This window comes from Schistocerca serialis, chromosome 1 (assembly GCF_023864345.2).
Source record: "Schistocerca serialis cubense isolate TAMUIC-IGC-003099 chromosome 1, iqSchSeri2.2, whole genome shotgun sequence".
Taxonomy (NCBI): Eukaryota; Metazoa; Arthropoda; class Insecta; order Orthoptera; family Acrididae; genus Schistocerca; species Schistocerca serialis.
The window spans coordinates 1,137,913,377-1,137,936,106 of record NC_064638.1 but is presented as its reverse complement, the minus strand read 5'-3'; the positions used below and the strand labels follow the sequence as shown (position 1 = coordinate 1,137,936,106).

Genomic DNA, 22,730 nt, shown 5'->3' with positions numbered 1-22,730 from the left:
ATGCTCTAGTATTTCCCAACTGAATGCCTCAATTGTTTCCCTGACCCATTTTGCTGTGTGTGATGAGGCATTACCATGGAGCAATATGGCTTTGTGTTGCCTTTTTCCATATTCTGGTAGTTTTACACATAATGCTCTGTTTAAATTGATAATTTGCTGTTGATAGTGATCACTGTTAACGGTTTCACCAGGTTTTAGCAGTTCATAATGGATGACACCCTTTTGATCCCACCAAACACAGAGCATTGTCTTCTTCCCAAAGCAGTTTGGTCTTGCAATGCATATCGTTGGTTTGCCCGGATTCACCCATGATTTACGATGCTTAGGATCCATTTTTCATCACCTGGCACTATTCAATGGAGAAATGACTTTCTTTTGTATATGGTGAGCATCATTTCATAAGTGGTCTTTTGAGTTGCTTGCTGTCTTTCATTCAGTTCATGTGGAACCCATTTTACCACTTCCTGCAACTTTCCCATAGCTTTCAACTAAAGAGAAATGTCTTTCTGCATCACATTCAATTTTTCTGTGAATTCTTGTTAGAATTTGAGGATCCTCTTCATCCAATAAGGCCTGCAATTCGTTATCTTCGAACTTTTTCAGTGGTTTCCCATGCTTTTCATTTCTCACGCCAAAATCACCACTTTTGAATTTTTTTGAACCACTTAAAACACCACTGTGTTTTTGCAAGAGCATGTTTGCCAAAAGCTTCAACAAACATTCTATACGATTTTGCAGCAGCATGCTTTTCATTTCTCACGCCAAAATCACCACTTTTGAATTTTTTTGAACCACTTAAAACACCACTGTGTTCTTGCACGAGCATGTTTGCCAAAAGCTTCAACAAACATTCTATACGATTCTGCAGCAGTTTTCTTCAAATGATAACAGAAAACCAATGCTGTCTGCAAATTGTAGTTCTTAGGCACAAAACTCGACATGTTTATGTGTTTGAAACAGATACTGATGTATGGAACTTAGGTTACTGCATGTTGACATTTGTTGTCAGCCGTTACAAGAAGCAGATGGTACTGCAGATGCAGTCTTTCGGCCCCTATACTGATGGTTAGCACTATGGGGTAATTCCGGTTTCAAACTTCTACATCTGGTACACTGGACAATACAGGGTAGTACAATGAGGAGAACAGATACTCCAAATACTTATAAATGGGGAACCTTCAATGGTTTCTGCCCACTGTCTGATACTGGCTGGGTACTACACAACCAAATACTTATAAATGGGAAACCTTCAATGGTTTCTGCCCACTGTCTGATATCAGCTGGACACTACAGAACCCAGAGGAGGGTAACAGACATGACTCTCCATCTGAAATACAACTGTCACTAACCAACACAACCCCCAAAAGAGTTTCAAGATAGTTATCCTGTCATGGAAAGTGTCAACATTAAAATACCACTCTCACAATAGGACGATGCTGACGACACCTCTCATTCTCACTACAGCTGGTTTCTTAGGGCCCCACCCTATCTGAGTGAGTACTTGCACGAGCACTGGTATTGCCTCAGAGTCGACCATGCAGAAATGGTCCAGCAACAATCTGGTGGGGAAGTGCCGCTGCTACTGCTGAGCCTGTCCACCACTTCTCTGCACTGGAGGACGAGAGGGGGGGGGGGGGGGGGGGGTTAGTTTCCACAGAGCCTTTGTACCGATCACACATCTGCCTTAGAGTGACTAGCTTTCTTTGGTGTGATGTTTCATCTTTGTTATTAAAGGGTGTTTTGTCTGTGAATAATAATAAGAAACACTCAACATTCAATAACCATTCAAATTATCTAAATTATAACAATTAAAAAGTCGAGAATGATGAAGAATATCCGAAAGCCATATAGCATTATGTAAGTGCTACATTTGCAACTACTGGTTTTACATCAGTATAGACACATCTTCAGGTTTATTTATCAAGAATAAATAAATCAAAAGGTTATATTTTTATCATGTAGGTGAACAATAGCTGAGTCCCAGCATTTGGGATGTTATCCACGTTAAGAGTCAAACCACATTGGTGAGTTGTCATAACAAAATTAAGTACACCCAAAAGGTGCTTATCAAAATTTACAAAGAATGACAAAGTATCCCAGGCTGAATACCACCCCGTAGGATATATTAGTGTCCAACAGACTCCAGCCATATAAAACCAATGTAAGTAAAACTTAAGATCACTGTAATTACACCACACTGCAAACAGGCCATTGTGGTGTAAGCAGACCATGGAGACTAGAAATACCTTGCATTGTTTTTATGCAGCTGGAATCTAACAGATCCTGTGATATACAGGTTGAACATTAATAAAAGTGACACACTGCAGGGATGGATTCCTGATTGGAAATGGAGGAAGAAAGGTCCTATGAATATGTGTCTGGAAATTCATCTTTGCCACAGTAGATGGCACTGACAAATGGAAGTGCCTCTTGACGACGTGTTGTGCGTTCCTTGTGTGTTTTAGGCTGTGTGATAGATGCAGCATACTGTAAGCAGCAGAACGGTCTGGTATTCATATCGGGAACAGCTGAGATGGTGTTTGTGTATAGCCAAGCAGATGGAAATGGTCGGGAGGCAGTACTGCTAAAGCAAAACAAGTACCCTCACCGACACCAACCACATCACACACCATTTCAGGCCCTTTCTGGGCTTCTGTGTTATCATGGGTCCTTTCAAACAGATGGACACGAAGGGAGTTGGTGAACTGCACATACACCAGAGTTGGAGGACTGGGTTCTACAGGATATTGAGAGAAACACTAGTACAAGCCCCAGGCAAGTGGCCCGCCAACATTGTATAAGCCAAAGCATGACTATGTGTATCCTGCATGCATTTCATCCCATGGATGCCACTTTGAACATTTGTTGTAATGTGATTGTGATGCAGCTTTGTACTGTGTTCCAAGATGATTTGTTGTCATTACATGCACACCATTCATTCCCACACACATGTTCATAGGACCCATTTTCCTCCATTTCTAGTTAGAAATCTGTCCCTAAAGCAACTTCACACAGTTATGTGGCTTTCAGAAATATCTCATCAATCTTGACTTTTTAATTGTTTTCATTTTTAGGATAATCTGAATTGTTATTGAGTGTTTTTACAGTTATTCACAATGTGCCTCAGCTGTGTTTGCCCTCCACAGAAAAGCTGCTTGTTTTAGTCTGTTATTTGTATCTGATTTAATACTAACATATCTGTGTGTTTGCCTACACTGACTGTAATAAATATCACAGTTTTGATCTCTCATCCATGAGTTTTATTCTGGATACCTGATTGCTGTATATGTCTCTAATAGTCTCACATAATAGGTTTGTGATTAATGATGATGGCTGATATTAGATGAAAGTAGCTCTGTGAAATATCTTTTGACTATGCCAGTAAATAGTTACTTTTAAAAATTATTTCATTCTTTTTCCCTTAATTTTGAAAGTTACCTTCCTGTCAAACCATTTTTTTTTGTTTCAAATCCAGTTTCTACTCTAACAATTTTCTGATTTTTTTTTTCATTAAAGGGCAAGAATTGTAATGGTAGCATGGCATCATCTACCTGCAAAATAATAGATATCTTCACATTGCAGTAGTTTTTAGAATAAGTACACTTTTCATTTAATGAAACAATAACATTGCATTTCATAAAATCCCATCCCATTAGTTTTCAGCTCCAAAAAATAGTGGTGCAGTGGTTAAGAAAATGGATTCATATTCAGATACACACGTTTCAAATCTTGATTCTGCTAGACTGATTCACATTTTCCATACATGATTATAGCCAATTGTGGTGATGGTTTCATCAAAAAAATAAAAGCGGACTACCAATCCTAACAATTGTTGCTTGTTTTCTTCTGGTATGTTAGTGATGTGGTTTCAGTAATACAGGTTACTTGTTTTCTTCTGATAAGTTAATGTTGTGGTTTTAATAATACAGGTTGTATCTTCATCTACCTGTTGTGTTTATGGACGTACATTTGTATTTCATTCAAGATTTAGATTACCCTGATGCATTGTAATACCATTTTGAACATATTGCTAAAAAGTGGCCATGTGATTCAAAACATATCCAGCAACAACCCAAGTTGTTTTCATCAGGGTGTGGCTGTCACATAACGGCAGAAAAAAGGACACACTGTTGTAGACCATTGTAATTCCATCTCAAAAGTGACCACTGTGGCACATTGCCTTCTTTTGTAAGGAAATTAGCTACATGAAAGCTCTAAGTAGCAAACAGACTCATTTATACACAAAGAAAAATTGTCCACTTGTCATGGAAACTGCAGCTCAACATGTCAAAAATCTTACAAAACTCTAGAAGAGTGAAAAATTATATCCTTCACAAAATCAGGAAAAAATAGGTGTCAGACTCTTTGTTTTAAACTGGGTGCAAATGTATTTTGAGAGTCTCAACAGCATACAGTCACAGTCTTACCTGGAATGTGGTGAATATTGTCAGTCATTAAGCTGGTTAAGTATGAAAAGAAATCATGATTTTATAATTAGGTAGGCACCAAGTATATGAACTGTCCCAGTTTCTCGTGCTGTGGTACTACAGAGGTTGACTCAGGAAACAATAAAATTTTTACTCCATATTGCTACAAAACATGTAACTGTAATACCAGTATCAAAAACATGTGTACAATAAAATAAAATCACCTGTGATACAATAACACAAAGAAAACATAAAAAGGCATTAGATAAAGAATACAGTTATGTTTAAAGTTTCAAGCTTTATATTTTGTAGAGTCCATATAAAACTTTAATAAAACTGTTTTGTAAGCCACAGACATTCAACCAATTTCTTGTATGTTACTGTGGTTACTGTGTGATTCATGCGGTCTGCAGCCTTCCTGAAAAGAAGCCCTTTGTATTTTACATTCTAAATGCTGTGTACCATCTTCTCTTCTCTCTCAGACTTGCACACAGGCCCTTAAAAAAGAAAAGAAGCACCAAAAGTCAGACAGTAATTTTAAGGGTATGGAGAACTAGTTTTACCTGAATGTTGTACAAAAAAACCATCACTTTCAAAATAGAATCACTGCTAATACAGTGGCTGCACAATAAATTAAAAGATTGCATGTTTAATCTCTGGTTGGTCATAGGTACAGTGGCTCCACAATAAATTAAAAGATTTCATGTTTAATCTCTGTAGTCCAGTCAAATAGTAGATATACCTTGCAAAAGGTGGGGTAGAAGAGTTTATTTTTTTAACTCGTTCATATGGTTGGAAAGAAGAGAAAACCGAGTTTTGCCAACAAAATTTCGCTTGGGAAAACTTTCTCCAGTCAAAAAACTTCGAAAATTTCGGACTTTTTTCAGTTTTTTCAAAATATCTCAGTTTCATTTGCTCCTATCGCTTTAACATCTATTTTCTTTTTTAAAGAGCAAAAAAGTCTCTACAAATTTGATTCTTGCCATTTTTTTTCTACTCGCAATGTCTAAGGCGCTACAGCGCCTCAAAAAACACCAATTTTTCAAATTTTGAGCATAATGGCAAGATACCTAATCTTTGAACACTATTTTTTCAGTTTTTGTTCTTGTAGTATAAATACATTATACATCATGTAATAAGTTGGCATTTACCACCTCACTTTCAGGTATTCAGTTTCTCTTTAGCAACATGAGGATTGCTGGGCACCCAACTATTGTGATTCTTACATCACTACCTGAAGTTCACTATGGGCCACCTCAGCCCTGGTATTTGTAAAACTATAAATATAAAAACACATCTTATTAGCTGCAATAGGCAACCTAATTACGTAGGTAATTATTCTTGTGTATAAAAGCCACACAGTTGACATTAAAAATAAGTAGCTTTATTACAATTAAAATGCATTGTCAGTTACTAAAAAATGTTGACGGTTCTGGGTGTGTATTACTTGTAATATTGCACTTAAGTGCACTTGAGACAGATATGAGCATCACTTCCAACGCTTTGATTGTCACCTTGAGTTACGGATTCAGGGTCTGTACATAGAGTTGATCCCAGACTGACCACTTCTTTAAACAGCGAGTCAGCCTCAGCAAGTTTGTTGGTTTCGTCAGCGGTTTCCTCAACATCCTCCATAACATCTTCTTCACTGTTTTCATATAAAAATTTTGGCACATTTTCACAGTTGACCCCAATACATTACTTGCAAATTGAAGAACATTTCAAACCCACTTTTCTGCAGGAGCACACTCCATCACACTTCAGCTTTCATGAGCATGAAACAATGTGAAGAAGTGCTTCAGGTGCTGGATCCTGACTCATTATAACGGGGTTTTGGACTGTGGTCACTGTGATTCCAGCCCCATTTCTCAGGAGGTTCCCAGTTTCCCATCCAACTTTGGACTTGTTGGTAAGTCCGCAACGAATGATGTTGTGCAGCATCTTGTGTAGGTGGCAACCGTGCAAGATTCAGTTTTTTTTTTTTTTTTGTGGCAGACTCGGCGAATAGCTGGTACCGCAAATGGTCTAGTGTGTGGGAACTGCTGACACCTCCACTATACAATGCGATAGTAACCTGTTTTCCTGCAGTTATTATTTCTTCACGGGTAGCATGTGGTTTATTGAACATGCAAAGCACTGAGGTTAGGTGTTCATTTTTCGCAACAATATTGCAGCACTTAATTTTTCCTTGACCAAAAAAAGCAGATGTTGTATCATATCCGCTAAAGGCGTGAGTGAACAGAATATATTCACTGTCAAACTTGTAAGATGCAGTGGAAAACCACTTGTCTTCTGCATTTCCTCTCCCTGGCTTTAACAAAAATAAGTTTTCTATGCCCTGCCCCAAACCGGTCATGAGCACAAGCAGGTCAACATCTTCTCCTACAATGACAACACTTCCAAAATCTTTGGTTTTTTAATGGCAGATGTTACAATTATAACGTCAGCATCTTCTTGTGCCTGGTGCACTTCAATGCTACACTCCAGAAATTCCATTTTAAGAAGTGTGGTCAAACGCATCTTGTTCCGTTCGTTGTACAAGAACTTGTCCTGAGGGACTTGGTTCGCCATCTCTGATTCAACCACAACGTCAACCGAAGAATGTTGTTTGGCCCTACGAATCCTCTCAGCACTCTTTGTGCTACATTTGTCTCCCTCACATGGATACCCATCAAATACAATAGCAAATTGAGATCCAAAATGATGTTGCAGGTAAGAAACATAGCTTTGGGCTATTGACTTGAAGCAAACATTTCGAGTCCAAGTCACTTTGTGGATAAGGTACCCTCCATTAATGACAAAAAATTTACTCGTTCCACCTGACTTCACATCTTCCACTGGAACGAAGGCATTGTAGAATGAAGATTTTGTTCCTTTTCGCATGCCTTTTTCTGAGAATAGGGACATTGGGTAAGGAGCAAGTTCATTCAGAAAGGCTTTTCTTCACTTTGTTTCATTAAACAAATCCTTTGGAAATGAGTTAAAGGATCAACAGGAGTAATTTTAGTACTCCCAGCTTTTACAGAATTGAACGCAGAAAAGAGAGTCACAACTTTATCTTTCCTGCGGAACTTTACATCGTGGAAATTGTCACCAACTATTCTTTGCTCGAAATTTGAAAAATTGGTATTTTTTGACGCGCTGTAGTGCCTTAGATATTGGGAGTAGAAAAAAATGGTAAGAATCAAATTTGTAGAGAATTGCTCCGTAAAAAAGAAAATAGATGTCAAAGCGATAGGAGCAAATGAAACAGAGATATTTTGAAAAAACTGAAAAAAGTCCGAAATTTTCGAAGTTTTTTGACTGGAGAAAGTTTTCCCAAGAGAAATTTTGTTGGCAAAACTTGCTTTTCTAACCTTTCCAACAATATGAACGAGTTAAAAAAATTAAATCTTCTACCCCACCTTTTGCAAGGTACAGGCTTTTTTCTGACAGTTTCACTGTACTACTGGTTGGTCATAGGAATTTTCCTATTATTTAACACCACTTTTATCTTTGTCATCTGCAACCACTTTCATACCTTCTACATTATGGCAAGCATTCTTATATTCATGTTACACATTTTAGAGACATTAACTAAAAACCTTTTTTTAATGTAGAATGGCTTATACTGGCAACAAAATCATACCATTATTTTTTACATAGCATTGCAAATATTCTGAAAATATTTTCTTCAATTACCTCACAAAATTATGCTGCAACAACAATACTTATGTGAATGTTCAGTTCTATCTTAAAACCCTCATCAATTTAGGGAGCCAACATATGTTGTTAGGGTAACTGCTATATTCTCTTTCAGTACTGAAACTTCATTATACAAGTCTTCAATGAAATGAAATGATTGAGGTACCAATGGGAATTTTACTGTTGCAAATAATTCAAAGTTGAAAATCAATAACCCTAGTTGTCCTTGATAAATTTTATATGACAGAAAATCAACATTAAAGTATCCATAAAAAATTATTTTAGTTAAGTGTGCGTAGTCTTGGTATAACAACCATAGACAAAACTATATTACAATTGAGTCATTCTTCCAATGCACAGAAAGTGGTGATATACATCCATGGAGTGAGAATACATTTGAGGCAGCACTTTGTTCTATGACCATCAGGAAGACAAGATATGACAGGAGGCTTTCCACAATATGAAGAGCACTAGGAAAGCTTCACTTCCCTCAATGCATATCCACATTCTTATAAATACATGACTGAACAACTTTTTTTCAATGGGTGTCTGACAATGGGCACAACCATCATCCCATGAAAACTGTATACTGCAGCCTCTCATTAGATATATTTTTATATTGCTATATACTTTTCTGCACCCAAATCATATTATCATATGTTAAGCAAGCATTGCTACCTCCCTCTCCCACCACCCGCACACACACACACACACACACACACACACACACACGCACGCACGCACGCACGCACGCACGCACACACACACACACACACACACACACACACACACACACTCTGGCTTCATATCAAATCAATAAAGCTGTGAAGTTGAAATGAAAGCTGCACATATTCCTGATCCATGAAAAATGATGCCCTTTAGTGGAATACTAAGAAATGAAGCACAGTTGCAGAACTCTCTTCCATTCAGTTTTATTTTTACACATCAACCACAATTTTATTAATTTTATTTTATGTTCATAACTGTTTTAACAGAAGACATTATCATCTAGAGGGCAACAGTGCCTAATATGCTTTCCCACACTCCTTTATAATTTATGACAACATAACTTACATACATTATTAACTTATGAAGGCTGCACACAGCACATAAAACTAATAGGTTGGTCTGCAATATCAGCAGGTACCACATACACTATTATATTTATCATATGTGGGTTTCAGATTACTTATCTGAGACTGAGCTTTGAATGACTTTTATTTAGTTTTAACAGCTCTGGAGGTGTTCAGAATATGAATGAAACCAGTAAACATTTAGTTCCACTTCATTGCTCAAACTTCTGAACTGTCTGTGGTGAAACTCCTAATTATGGCTTAAAGTCTTTTGTTTGGTTTTAGTTCTTATATGCTTATCCCACAGAACTACATTTAACAAAAAATAGTGATCTTTCACAAATTGATTCTTGATCTGATTTCTTTGTCTTGTTTCCCATCAGCTGTAATTTTCACTCCCTTTTATTTGTATCTGTCAATAGCTGCTACTGTTCCCATCCTTTCTTCACCACACTAAAACTTCATTTTTTGCATATTTAGGGTAAAATTCAATATCCCTGATATAATCCTTCTGCAACTTGAATTTCAGAAGACAAATATTTGCCAATTTGAATTTTTAATATAGAATTTTTGTGTAATGTTTGAATTGTGTTTGTTATTCTTCGATTCACCCCCACTGATTTTAAATGCCTCCACAGACTGGCTACAGGTACACTATCATAGGTTGTTTCTATCTCTACATAACCCAAATGAAGTTACTGTGATTTTCTGACCAATAATTTGTGATATCCAAAATCTGATTAATTGTTGACCTATCACTCTATCAGTTCTAAAGCCTTCTTGTCCTTCAGCCTCCATTTCTTTGTATTCGTGTTCTAAGAATGTTTAACAATTCTTCAATAAAGTCTACAGACACAATGGCAATGTTAGTAATTTGCAGAATCATATTTTCTTGTACGCTTTTTAACAAAATAATTGTTTTGGCGAACAGTGAGTTGACCAACTACATCATCTGCCAACCCAAAGAATCATGTAATTTTAGTTCAAGATTTTCTTATTTTAGACTTTGATAAGCCAATACCAAAACTGCAAGGCCTTGGAACTATTACACCAATTCCGAGTGCATGTAAGTGCTTAGAACAATAGTATTGCATTCAGGAGGATCAGAGTACAATTCCCAATCCAGTCATTTTAATGTAGTTTGACCTCATTTTACCCAAACTGCTTACAGCAAATACTGAGATGGATCCTTTGCAATAGATAGAGATGACCTCTCCTCCCTCCCAAATAACGACGATCCTTCACTTCTTATGACCTTGCCATCAGTTCTATATTACATCCACACCATCTGTTCTTTCTTTCCCATACATTTAATCATCAGTGGAAGTTTTGGCTAACAATAAAAATCTATTTTGCATGAATGACACTTTACACAAACAAAATGCATGCCACAAAAATAATTTACTTGTTGACTATGTTCCTCTGACTAGTTTTCAACTGGGATTCTGTATTCTGATGTGACGATCTTCGACAAGGCAGTTGCAAAAATAAAGCAACAATATGAGAATCTCTTAAGATTCAAAAGGAAGTTAAAAACATTTGTGATTAATCACTTGTTCAACAAATTAGGCTGTATTGTTCGTGGTGACTGATAGGGAAGGATGATCTCGACAAGCAGTCCATTCTCTAGGCTGAAGTTGACCTTCAGAAACGCTTTGTGTTTCTGAATTAGTAATGTGATTTGCAAAGTCTCTTCCAGAACTGGATACACTTCTTTGAAATACCAATCCAGTATCAATCTTTCAGAAGTATTCTTTCTTCCACTGATACATTTCTCCACACAGCAGGTTCTCATTCTCCTCCTGTAGTCAGTCTCACACTGCAAAACTATTCTAGTACTCTTTGTACACACATCAAATACTGCTCTGACTTGGATTAAACCATTCATTCTGCCATCAAAGATGTGCATTTTCATATGCATAGCTAACAAAAGGAGTAAATTTAATATTACTCATTCTGGAAATAGAGGCCTAATGTTTATGATACCATGACCTTATATAATTTTATTGAAATCAGCTCTGACAGGTTTACCATGTTTCAACCCACACAATCCTTTACAGTGTTTGATGCATAACTTCTATGGAATTTGATCTGAAAATGGTGACTGGAATGGATAATCAAATAAAAGAGGTTGATTTTAGTTAATTCCCAGTGTTTTAGTTCTGAGACATCTTTCTGTCTATGAGTTAATAAAGAAATAGCTGAATTCAGCCTTGGCCGTATGTCTCTTGAACACAGTATTGGATCATTGGTGGTTAGAGGCGTATTGGACAGCTTATATAGTCATATCAGAAGGAAGGATATTATGGGCTGCAGGACTCAAAACTTGGCCATGTTTCACTTTAATATGTTATTGTAGGATCAGCAATTAATGTTGTATAGAATAGCTGATGACAGACCTGTCAGCAGATGGTTTTAAATTTTATATCTTTGCAAAATTTACAAATTATTAATTTATACCACAGTGCAAAGTTTGCAGTGCAGAGTATACAAAATACTATGCTCACCAATTTTAACAGAAGCTGTAATGTATTTCATATACTCTGTAATGCAAATTTTGCACTGTGATATAAGTTAACAATATGTAAGAGCCTCACTGAGAAAAAATTATTTTTAACATATATGACTGATCAAAATTACAAACTTTTATTGATGTAAGGGATCTGTCTAAAATTTTAACATTACAGCTATCAGTATTCTAAATTTATGACATTTATTGAATGTCAACATTTTGATAATACAAATATAAATAAAATAAACAAAAGAAATTGTTTACATTAATTTTTACCTTCACTGCTCGTTTTGCTTACTTAGAGTGTTTTCTGTGATATCACTATTTTTAATCATCATTTTCATCATCCTAACAGGACAGCTGTGAAATTTATATCACTGTTACAAAAAATATTTGGCTGTTTCTACTGACTGAGTTGCGATTTCTAAGGCTGTGATTATGGTGGGACCCAAGAATACAGCTAATTTTTTTTTTCTGAACACATAGCAGATTTCACTTCAATGCTGACATGAAAATATTACAATGTCTCTTGCTTCCAAACATATATTCTGACCTCCTCTCTCTCATTGGCTTTACCAAACCAGCAGATGACAAACCTCCAATTGTTCCCATCATACCTCATGATAGGTGGCAACAACATTGCTGCAGGAAACATGTGAGTATACCATATTTAGACTTTTAGTGTTTCCTGCAGAAATGTACGCTATTGATGAGTATTTGTCCAATTTTAAAGTCTATTCGATTTCTAGCACAAAAGAATTCTAGAAAACTGCAATCTAAACACATTAGATGTTCATAAAAAGCCAAAGTATGCAGTATAGATTCCCATGGGTGACTGCACAATGAAACGTCTGCCTGCTCAACACTCTCCTCCCCACCACTCGTAGTTCTCAACCAAGCTGTGTAGCTGTTCGCCCCTCCAGATTTCTGTAGTGCTGTGTTTGAGCAACAGTGAAACATGGACAACAATATTTTCTAGGCTGCAGGTCATATGTAACAACAGCAACCAATACACTATGTGATAAAAAGTATCCAGACATCCCCAAACACATACGAATTTCATATTAGGCGCATGCCACATACTCCATATCAGCGTGTCGTTAGACATCGTCTAAGAGCAGAATGGGCAACGCCGCGGAACTCACGGACTTCGAACGTGGTCAGGTGATTGGGTGTCACTTGTGTCATATGTCTGTGCGGAAGACCTCCACACTCCTAAACATCACTAGATCCACTGTTTCTGATGTGATAGTGAGTGGAAATATGAAGGGACACGTACAGCACAAAAGCATACAGGCCGACCTTGTCTGTTGACTGATAAAGACCGCCGACAGTTGAAGAGGATCGTACTGTGTAATAGGCAGACATCTATCCAGACCATCACACAGGAATTCCAAACTGCATCAGAATCGACTGCAAGTACTATGACAGTTAGGTAGGAGGTGAGAAAACTAGGATTTCATGGTCAAGTGGCTGCTCATACGCCACACATCATGCTGGTAAATGCCAAACGATGCCTGACCTGATGTAAGGAGCATAAACATTGGATGACTTAACAGTGGAGAAATGTTGTGTGGAGTGACGAATTGTGGTACACAATGTGGCGATCCGATGACAGGCGAATGCCTGGTGAACGTCACATGCCTGCATGTGTAGTGCCAACAGTAAAATTCAGAGGCGGTGGTGTTATGATGTGGTCGAGTTTTCCATGGAGGGAGCTTGCACCCCCTGTTGTTTTGCATGGCACACAGGCATACATTGATGTTTTAAGCACCTTCTTGCTTCCCACTGTTGAAGAGCAATTCGGGGATGGCGACTGCATCTTTCAACACGATCGAGCACGTGTTCATAATGCATGGCCTGTGGCTGAGTGGTTACACGACAATAACATCCCTGTAATGGACTGGCCTGCACAGAGTCCTGACCTGAAACCTATAGAACACCTTTGGGATGTTTTGGAATCCTGACTTCATGCCAGGCCTCACCAACCAACATTGATACTTCTCCTCAGTGCACACTCCGTGAAGAATGGGCTGCCATTCCCCAAGAAACCTCCCAGCACCTGAATGAACATATGTCTGCGAGATTGGAAGCTGTCATCATGACTAAGGGTGGCCCAACACCATACTGAATTCCAGCGTTACCAATGGAGGGCACCACGAACTTTTAAGTTATTTTCAGCCAGGTGTCCAGATACTTTTGATCACATACTAAACTAAACTGCATATGAACAGGCCTTGGAAGGCCCAACAGTACCAACCAGCCACCGTGTCATCTGTAGCCCACATGCATCACTGGATGTGGATATGGAGGGGCATTTGGTTAGCACACTGCTCTCCTGGCCGTATGTCAGTTTAACGAGATTGTTTTGATCACATAGTGCATATAAATAAAACATTTTAAGCAATATTCAGTACAATTCTCAAACTTTCCTCATCCTGTGATCTAGCGACATCTGTTCATACTATCTCCATAAGAGATCTTTTCGCCGTAATTTATTCTCTTGACAGCAATTACAGTACATTTAACATGGTTTATTTTGCTTGTTAGACATTTCAATCTGGATTAATTTCACTTCTCATTTCAACTGAATGTCATCATCTTGTCCTAAACTTGATTAAAAGCTGGTAACAATTTTATCCAGTATTTTAAAACATTATATGTACAGCGACCGAATTTCTCATTTGTAACCCAGTTGATAAATCATTACTTTACAAGATATTGACTTGGCTTCGGAATCCAGTAATGGTTTTTGAAGGACAAGGTTTTTGCGTTTGAATGATGTTGTTGTTGTTATTGTTGTTTCATCCCCCCCACCCCATAGGGGCAGGGGAGGGGCTGACAGCAGATACAATTTGCTGCTCTTCAGCCACCTGAGAGCAATATTTTAAAAATTATGATATGAAAACTGGACATTGTGTTTGACAAAAATAAATGTTTCGTACAGTAAAAAGACAGACCATCAGTTGTATATGTTAAAATATAAAAGGTTGATTTGGTAATTAATTAAAATATAGACACAAATGAATGGAAAATGAGTGTCACACACAAAGATATAAAAACAGATACACAGCTGCAGAAAGTAAAAATGGAAAGGCTCATGTTTGATTTATTAAAAGAGGTACATGAATGTGTGAAGAGATAAGTGGAAACAGACTGCCAGGGAGAAGGGTAACAGGGGAACGTAGCATATAAAGGCAGTGTGCAGGAGGGGGTTTGTGTAGGTGGATGTTTGGAGAAGGGATGGGGAAATAATGGAAAAGGATGCAGTTCTGAACCAAGACTTAGAAAATGAGCGGAGAGGATTGGAGGGGAAGGGGGCCCTGACAAGCTCCTAGATCTGGTAGGATGGGTATATATAAGGGCAGATTTGATGTTTGGTTAAGGGAATGTGATTGAATTTTCATTGGGAGATAATGTGGAGAGTAAGGACGTGCAGTGTTGACAGAATGTGGTGGCAGAGGCCGGCAGAGTATCAGAACAGTGAGCAATGGGGAAACTAAGAGATTAGTAGTGTCAAGTTTATGGGTAACATAGGATATTCGGAGGCGTTCAAGATGAAAGAGTAGGCTGGGGAATTTGATAAGTTGGTACAGGATGCGGGTGGGGGACAGTAAGCAGGTCTGATTACCTTTACTTAGAAAGCCACATAAATGTATGTACATAGCATCAATACATGTATGAGACATTTTATTGCAAACCTGTTCAAATACAAGAAGAGTTTTTAAGTCGTTAGAATTAAATCTTATTTTTTCTTGTGTTTCACAAAATTGTCAATTTTTAACTAGATCATTAGATTGTTACAGCAGCTAGTAATTCATAGTTTCTCATGTATCTCTTGCACTAGCACTACGAGTCAGATGTTACCTGATTGTCTGAGCAAGATCGATGCTGCATCGAGTGCTTCTGCAAATCAGGAAATCTCGAGTCTATTCGAACGCAAGTATTGCTTGATGTGTCCTACCCTTCATGATTGTTCAAAATAAATTTGTGAACAACGTAAATAGCCAGAGCTTCACCAGTAAATGCAAGAAGACCTCTATATTAATATAGTAAACAATATAAAAATATTGATCTCAGCAGCAAAAATAAGACGACCCCAAATTTTTTGCATGATGAATTTGGGAAAAAAACACATCTTATAATTGGGTAAATACAGCATCCAAATTGGACCAAAAGCAGTAGATGTGTTGTACCTGTACAGGCAAATAAATGATTACAATTTCAGAAAAAATTGGGTGATTTGTTGAAGAGAATGAGCTTCACAAATTGAGAGCAAGTCAATAAAGCATTGGTCCACCTCTGTCCCTTATGTAAGCAGTTATTTGGCAGGGCATTGACTGATAAAGAGTTGCTGGATGTCCTCCTTAGAGATGTCATGCCTAATTCTGTCCAACTGGCTCTTTAGATTGTAAAAGTCCCAAGCTGATTGAAGGGTGTGGCCCATAATGCTCCAAATGTTCACAACTGGGGAGATATCTGGTGACCTTGCAGGCCAAGGTATGGTTTGGAAAATATGAAGACAAGCAGTAGAAACTCTCGCCATGTGCAGGCGAGCATTATCTTGCTGAAATGTAACCAAGGATGGCCTGCCGTGAAGGGTAAAAAAATGTGGTGTAACATTTCGCAGATGGATATCTGTGCTGTAAGGTTGTAACTGACAAGAACCAAAGAGATCCTGCTAAGAAAGCAAATGGCACACCACACCATCACTGCTGGTTGTTAGGCCGTAAGGATGGGCAACAGTCACTGTTTGGGATGTTTCTGGAAACTTCTTCGTTGGTCATCTGGGCTCATTTGAAGTGGGACTGAGCACTGAAGACAATTCTATTCCAGTCAATGAGATTCCAGGCCAAAAACATGTCTGGAGATGATCCATACAGAGGTGGGATACCAATCTGACTGTTGCCCACCATACAGCCCAACAACCAGACTGACACTCTAGGGGTGCCATTTCTTTTCACAGCACATCCCCTTTGCTTGTCATCCACTGCACCTTCCCAGCACAGCAGAACGTTGATGATATTTTATGCCTTGTTTTGTTGCCCTTCATGGCAAGCTATCCTGGACTTGCATTTCAGCAAGATAATGCCCCCCACATATAGCAACAGTTTCTACTGCTTGTCTTCATGCTTGCCAGACCCTACTTGGCCATTAAGGTCACTGCATCTCTCCCCAATTGCAAATGTTTCGAATGTTATGGGCGGTGTTCCCCAGCCAGCACAGGATTTTGATGATCTAACATGCCTAACAAACAGAATTTGGCACAGTATTTTTTTCCAGAGGACATCCAGAAACTCTGTCTATCAATGCCAAGCCTAATAACTGCTTGTATAAGTGCCAGAGATGGACAAACACATTATTGACTTGTTAAATTTGTGAAGCTCTTTCTCTTGAACAAATCATCCAATTTTCCTGAAATTTTAATCATTTGTTTGTTTGTAAATCACATCTATCAATCTCCATCTCATTCAGATAATTTCTTTTTCTTTGTAGTACATCGGTGTTCTCTCTCTCTCTCTCTCTCTCTCTCTCTCTCTCTCTCTCTCTCTCTCTCTCCTCTCTCCCCCCCCCCCCTCCCCCCCCCCTCTCTCTCTCTCTGTAAAACAACAAAATCATGTTAAGAAGAAGAAAACAGATTACTTTATGACTTAAATGACTTCATGAGCAAACACTCTTACAAGGGGAGGCCGCCAATTGTGAAATTCAGATTCGATTCATACTGCGCATAATAAAAGCTCATGGCCAGAGGCGTAATGTGGCAAAGCACCAAGATGCACTTCTCAGCTGTTGTCGAGAAAATCGACAGTTAAAAGAAACCGTTGCGGTGAAATACTCTCTACGATTAACAATTTTTCACAGCGTCGTGGAGCAGCGGTAAGCGCTTGGGTTCGTAATCCGAAAGTCGCCAGATCGAATCTCGCGCCATGCAACTTTTTTTATTATTAGTTTTTTGTAATTCATATATATATATATATATATATATATATATATATATATATATAAAAAAACAAAGATGATGTGACTTACCAAATGAAAGTGCTGGCAGGTCGACAGACACACAAACAAACGCAAACATACACACAAAATTCAAGCTTTCACAACAAACTGTTGCCTCATCAGGAAAGAAGGAAGGAGAGGGAAAGACGAAAGGATGTGGGTTTTAAGGGAGAGGGTAAGGAGTCATTCCAATCCCGGGAGCGGAAAGACTTACCTTAGGGGTAAAAAAGGACAGGTATACACTCGCACACACACACACACACACACACACACACACACACACACACACACACACATCCATCCACACATATACAGACATAAGCAGACATATTTAAAGACCAATTTAAATATGTCTGCTTATGTCTGTATATGTGTGGATGGATGTGTGTGTGTGTGTGCGAGTGTATACCTGTCCTTTTTTACCCCTAAGGTAAGTCTTTCCGCTCCCGGGATTGGAATGACTCCTTACCCTCTCCCTTAAAACCCACATCCTTTCGTCTTTCCCTCTCCTTCCCTCTTTCCTGATGAGGCAACAGTTTGTTGCGAAAGCTTGAATTTTGTGTGTATGTTTGTGTTTGTTTGTGTGTCTGTCGACCTGTCAGCACTTTCATTTGGTAAGTCACATCATCTTTGTTTTTAGATATATTTTTCCTACGTGGAATGATTCCCTCTATTATATATATATATATATATATATATATATATATATATATATATATTAATGAATTGCTTATGCATGTTGGTGAAGGCGGATCGCTCTCCAATTGTACTGCCTCCATTTTTCCGTTTTTTTAACAGGGTGTACCAAAGCTCTCCCGTCGGCACTGATTTTCGACGATGTTATAAGTTGCACTAGGGACCGCATCTACCTTCTTTCGAAGTTAGCAGGCAACTACGCTGTTATGCGGCAGCTCGTTTCGCCCCATTCAACATCTGTCCTTCAAGTGTAACGAGCGAGTAACGGACTTTATATTTCATACCTGCCACAGCGAATTTGTGTTCGTGGGGTCTCTATTCTATTTCGAACGTTTGACTTACGCTATACGTGGTTAACATTATGAAGACAATTAATAACATTTGTGAAATACAACTTTGTTCGCGGAAAACATAATGATGTTCGAAGTTGCCAGTTTTTCCACGACAAACGACATTCAACAACTTATTATATGCATAATTGTTGCAACTGATTGCCGGGAATTATATATATATATATATATATATATATATATATATATATATATATATATATATATATATATATATATATATGTGTGTGTGTGTGTGTGTGTGTGTGTGTGTGTGTGTGTGTGTGTGTGTGTGTGTGTGTGTGTGTGTGTGTGTGTGTGTGTGTGTATACACATTTGAATTACAAAAAACAAATACTAAAAAAAAAAAGTTGTATGGTGCGAGATTAGACCCGGCAACCTTCGGATTACAAACCAGAGCGCTTACCGCTGCGCCACGACGCTGTGGAAAATTACTAATCGCAGAGAGTATTTCACTGCAACAGTTTCTTTTAACTGTCGATTTTCTCGACAATGGCTGAAAAGTGCATCTTGGTGCTTTGCCACATTACACCTCTGGCCATGAGCTTTTATTATGCGCAGTATGAATCAAATCTGAATTTCACAATTAGACAAATAATGTGTACCATTGCAATATGTAAAGCTAAATCAAATTTTTATTAAAAGTGATCATTGTAACAAAAATAAGGAAATGTTAAGCTAAGCTAAAATTGAGCAATTCACAAAGGGAAAAAATGTAGAATCCAATGAGTCACTGTCAGAACTGACCAACTCGTACAAATACCTGGCTGTAACACTTTGCAGGGATATGAAATGGAATGATCACATAGGTTCAGTCATGGGTAAAGCACGTTGTAGATTTCAGTTTATTGGTAGGATACTACTAAAGAGATTGCTTACAAATCACATGTGCAACCTGTCGTAGAATGATGCTGAAGTGTGTGGGGCCCGTACCATATAGGACTAACAGGGGATATTGAATGTATACAGAGAAGGGCAGCACAAATGGTCACAGGTTTGTTTAATCCATGGGAGAGAGTCACAGAGATACTGAAGGAACTGAAATGGCAGACTCTTGAAGACAGACATAAACTATCCCAAGAAAGTCTATTAACAAAGTTTCAAGAACCGTTTTTAAATGATTACTATAGAGATATATTACAACCCTCTACCTATCACTTCCACAGGGATCGTCAGGATAAGATTAGAATAATTACTGCACCCATAGAGGCATTCAAACAATCATTCTTCCCATTCTCCATACTTGAATGGGAAAGGAAGAAAACCTAATAACTGGTACAATAAGATGTACCCTCTGCCATGCACCTCATGGTGGTTTGGAGAGTATAAATGTAGATGTTGATACTAAAGTTACTGACTATTTTTTATTACACATAGATGATTATCTGTTATGTTGCTAACAAAATTAATATATGAAAAGTGCATTCACTCTGCTAACATGCAACATGTTTGGTGTCAGAAAATAGTGAGGCTGTCATAAAATGGAAGTACTGTACTGCAGAGGTAATTGATATGGCTGCATTGTGTCAGACATCAAAGAGCAGCATGTAACTCATCTGTTATGTTGTGAGGGATGATATGTGGTAAATTCAGAAAGATAACAAAATGTTTACTCAATTGCAGAATGAATTCAAAAAAGAGAAAGTAAATTTTTCAACTGAAACTCACGCCATGAACCTGGAAGAACAAGTTACATCATTGGGAGCAGAGGTATGTATATGTGCCTCCAAATCTCTTGGATAACACTGAATTTCTGGTGCTGAACTAATATCAGCTATGATTTTACATACAAATCTCATCGAGAATTCGTGGGAAGGTCATGGGATACATTACATTTTACAGTAAGAAAGCTTTCTGTAAAATGAATGCTAAACAGAAGAAAATGTGAAAAGAAATGTGTGCGACTTTTTTTTATTTTAAACGAATTTTGTGCACTTAACAGTAAAACCTCCTTTTTACACATTTGAGTGGACTGACCCAAAAAGAGTAAAATGCAGGAAAGTACAAAACAAAGGAAAGCATGGGAAACACAACAAGAAAAAATGGATACATACCCTTACTGTCATCTTCTTTATATTGTTTAAAATAAATTAAAACACTTTAAATTTTCCCTACTTAAAAAATCTATAATAAGTAATTGTTTTTATTTATTTCTAATAGTGATTAGCTCTACTCTTTCATGAAACCACATTAAAAAAATACTCATGTTCTAATATGAGACTTATTAATAAGGATTATAAAATTACAGTGAATAAAACTTGTAACAAAATATTGGTTAAAACACTAAAGTTGGCAGTCTTCATAAACAGACAGCAATGCCCACAAAATCTACAGCTTGTTGCCAACAAGGTCACTTGATTCAGGGACATCCTAGGTGAGAAAGAGGGCAGAAACTATTATCATGTTAAGAATCATCTTGAAGACGAGTGTCTACATCTGACATCAAGCCATACCAACCTAATTGTGGATTAGCATGTTTCCCACAGAAGTAACAACAATTTGTGAAAGCCCATTATAGAGACAGTCGTCTTCAAAAGCAGTGCTCATTTATATAAATGATTACGGAATTAAATTAAAGCTGTTGTAAAACAACACAATGAGAAGAAGCAAGGTTGCTGATAGAGTTACTGTCATCATTAAGGCAGTGACCCAACATACACCCTTCCAAACACTGCAAACTTATAATACGGACAGTCATGACCCAAAATGCTGACAATGAAAATCTTGCTTACCACACTGACACTATGTTACATGATCAATAACTTTGCATATACGAGGTCTGTTCAAAAAATTTCCGGAACATTCATAATTTCATGCCAATGGTGTGTTGCAGCAAAATGCAGTTGGTATCCCTGCATATTCCCATGTTTAATGTGTAACTGCAGGAAGTTTCATTCTTGTATGTCTGTTAGTTATTGTTCAGTGCTGTATTGAGTAGAACTTTGTGCCGCACAGTTTGAAAATTTTGAGGTGGCTGAGTTAGAGGAGCAATGCATCTGCATTAAAAATTGTGTGTGAAACTCAAGCAAACCTTTACAAAGACGCACCAAATAATGCGGGAAGGCTACGTTCATGAGTGCTTAATCCATACTCAGTGTTACAAATGGTTCACACATTTTAAACATGGCTGGACGGAAGTCAAAGATGTCTCTCATTCAGGATGCCCTTCAATGTCTACTGAAAATGCTCATATCAGGAACGTCAATGAAATTTTGCGTGCCAATCAAAGACTGATTATCCAAGAAATTGCAGAACAACATAATATTTCAGTTCATGAAATCCTGATAGAGCACCTAGGAACGTATTGTGTTACCACCAAGTTCGTCCCACGGCTCATCAGTCAAGACCAGAAAGATCTTCACCTCACAATCTGTGCAGAGCTTTTGAATCATGAAAATGAGAACAATATGTTCCTTAAGAGAATCATAACTCGTTATGATGTTGAGACCAAGGTACAGTCTTCACAATGGGTCAGGAAAGGTTCTGCAAGACCAAAACAAAGCTCGTCAGGTCAGGTCAAATCCCAAAGCCATGCTAACAGTTTTCTTTGACTTTGAAGGACTAGTTCATCATCAACTCATGCCACAGGGACAAACTGTTAACTGATGGTACTGTTGGGACGCACTGCAATACATGGAAGAAAATGTGAGAAGGAAATAGCCTGAAACATGGCAAAACAATTCAAGGCTCTTGCATCATGATAACACACCCACACATTCATCCCTATTGCACAAAAAACAAATCACTCTGCTGCCTCATCCTCTGAACTCTCCTGACCTGGCCCCTGTGGACACTTTTTTTTATTCCCAAAGTCTAAAACCCCACTGAGAGAACGAAGATTTGCAATGACAGACAAGATAAAAGAAACTTTACAGATGACACTTCACACAATCCAGCAAGAGGTGTAGAAAGACTGCTTCCAGAAGTGGAAACAGCACTGGGAGCAGAGTATCAATGGTGGTGGAGAGTATTTCAAAGGAGACCATAT

The 22,730-nt window shown here is 37.9% G+C and overlaps 1 protein-coding gene across 1 annotated transcript in view; it reads right to left on the bottom strand.

Moving 5' to 3' along the window:
• Positions 1-4,753: 4,753 nt before the first annotated feature.
• LOC126455903 (golgin subfamily A member 6-like protein 22) overlaps positions 4,754-22,730 on the bottom strand; it is a 285,498-nt gene continuing 267,521 nt past the window's right edge. Inside the window, exon 15 of the mRNA XM_050091664.1 lies at positions 4,754-4,924. Within this exon, the coding sequence (XP_049947621.1) occupies positions 4,906-4,924 (19 nt within the window). The 3' untranslated portion in view covers positions 4,754-4,905. The remainder of the gene's footprint in view (positions 4,925-22,730) is intronic.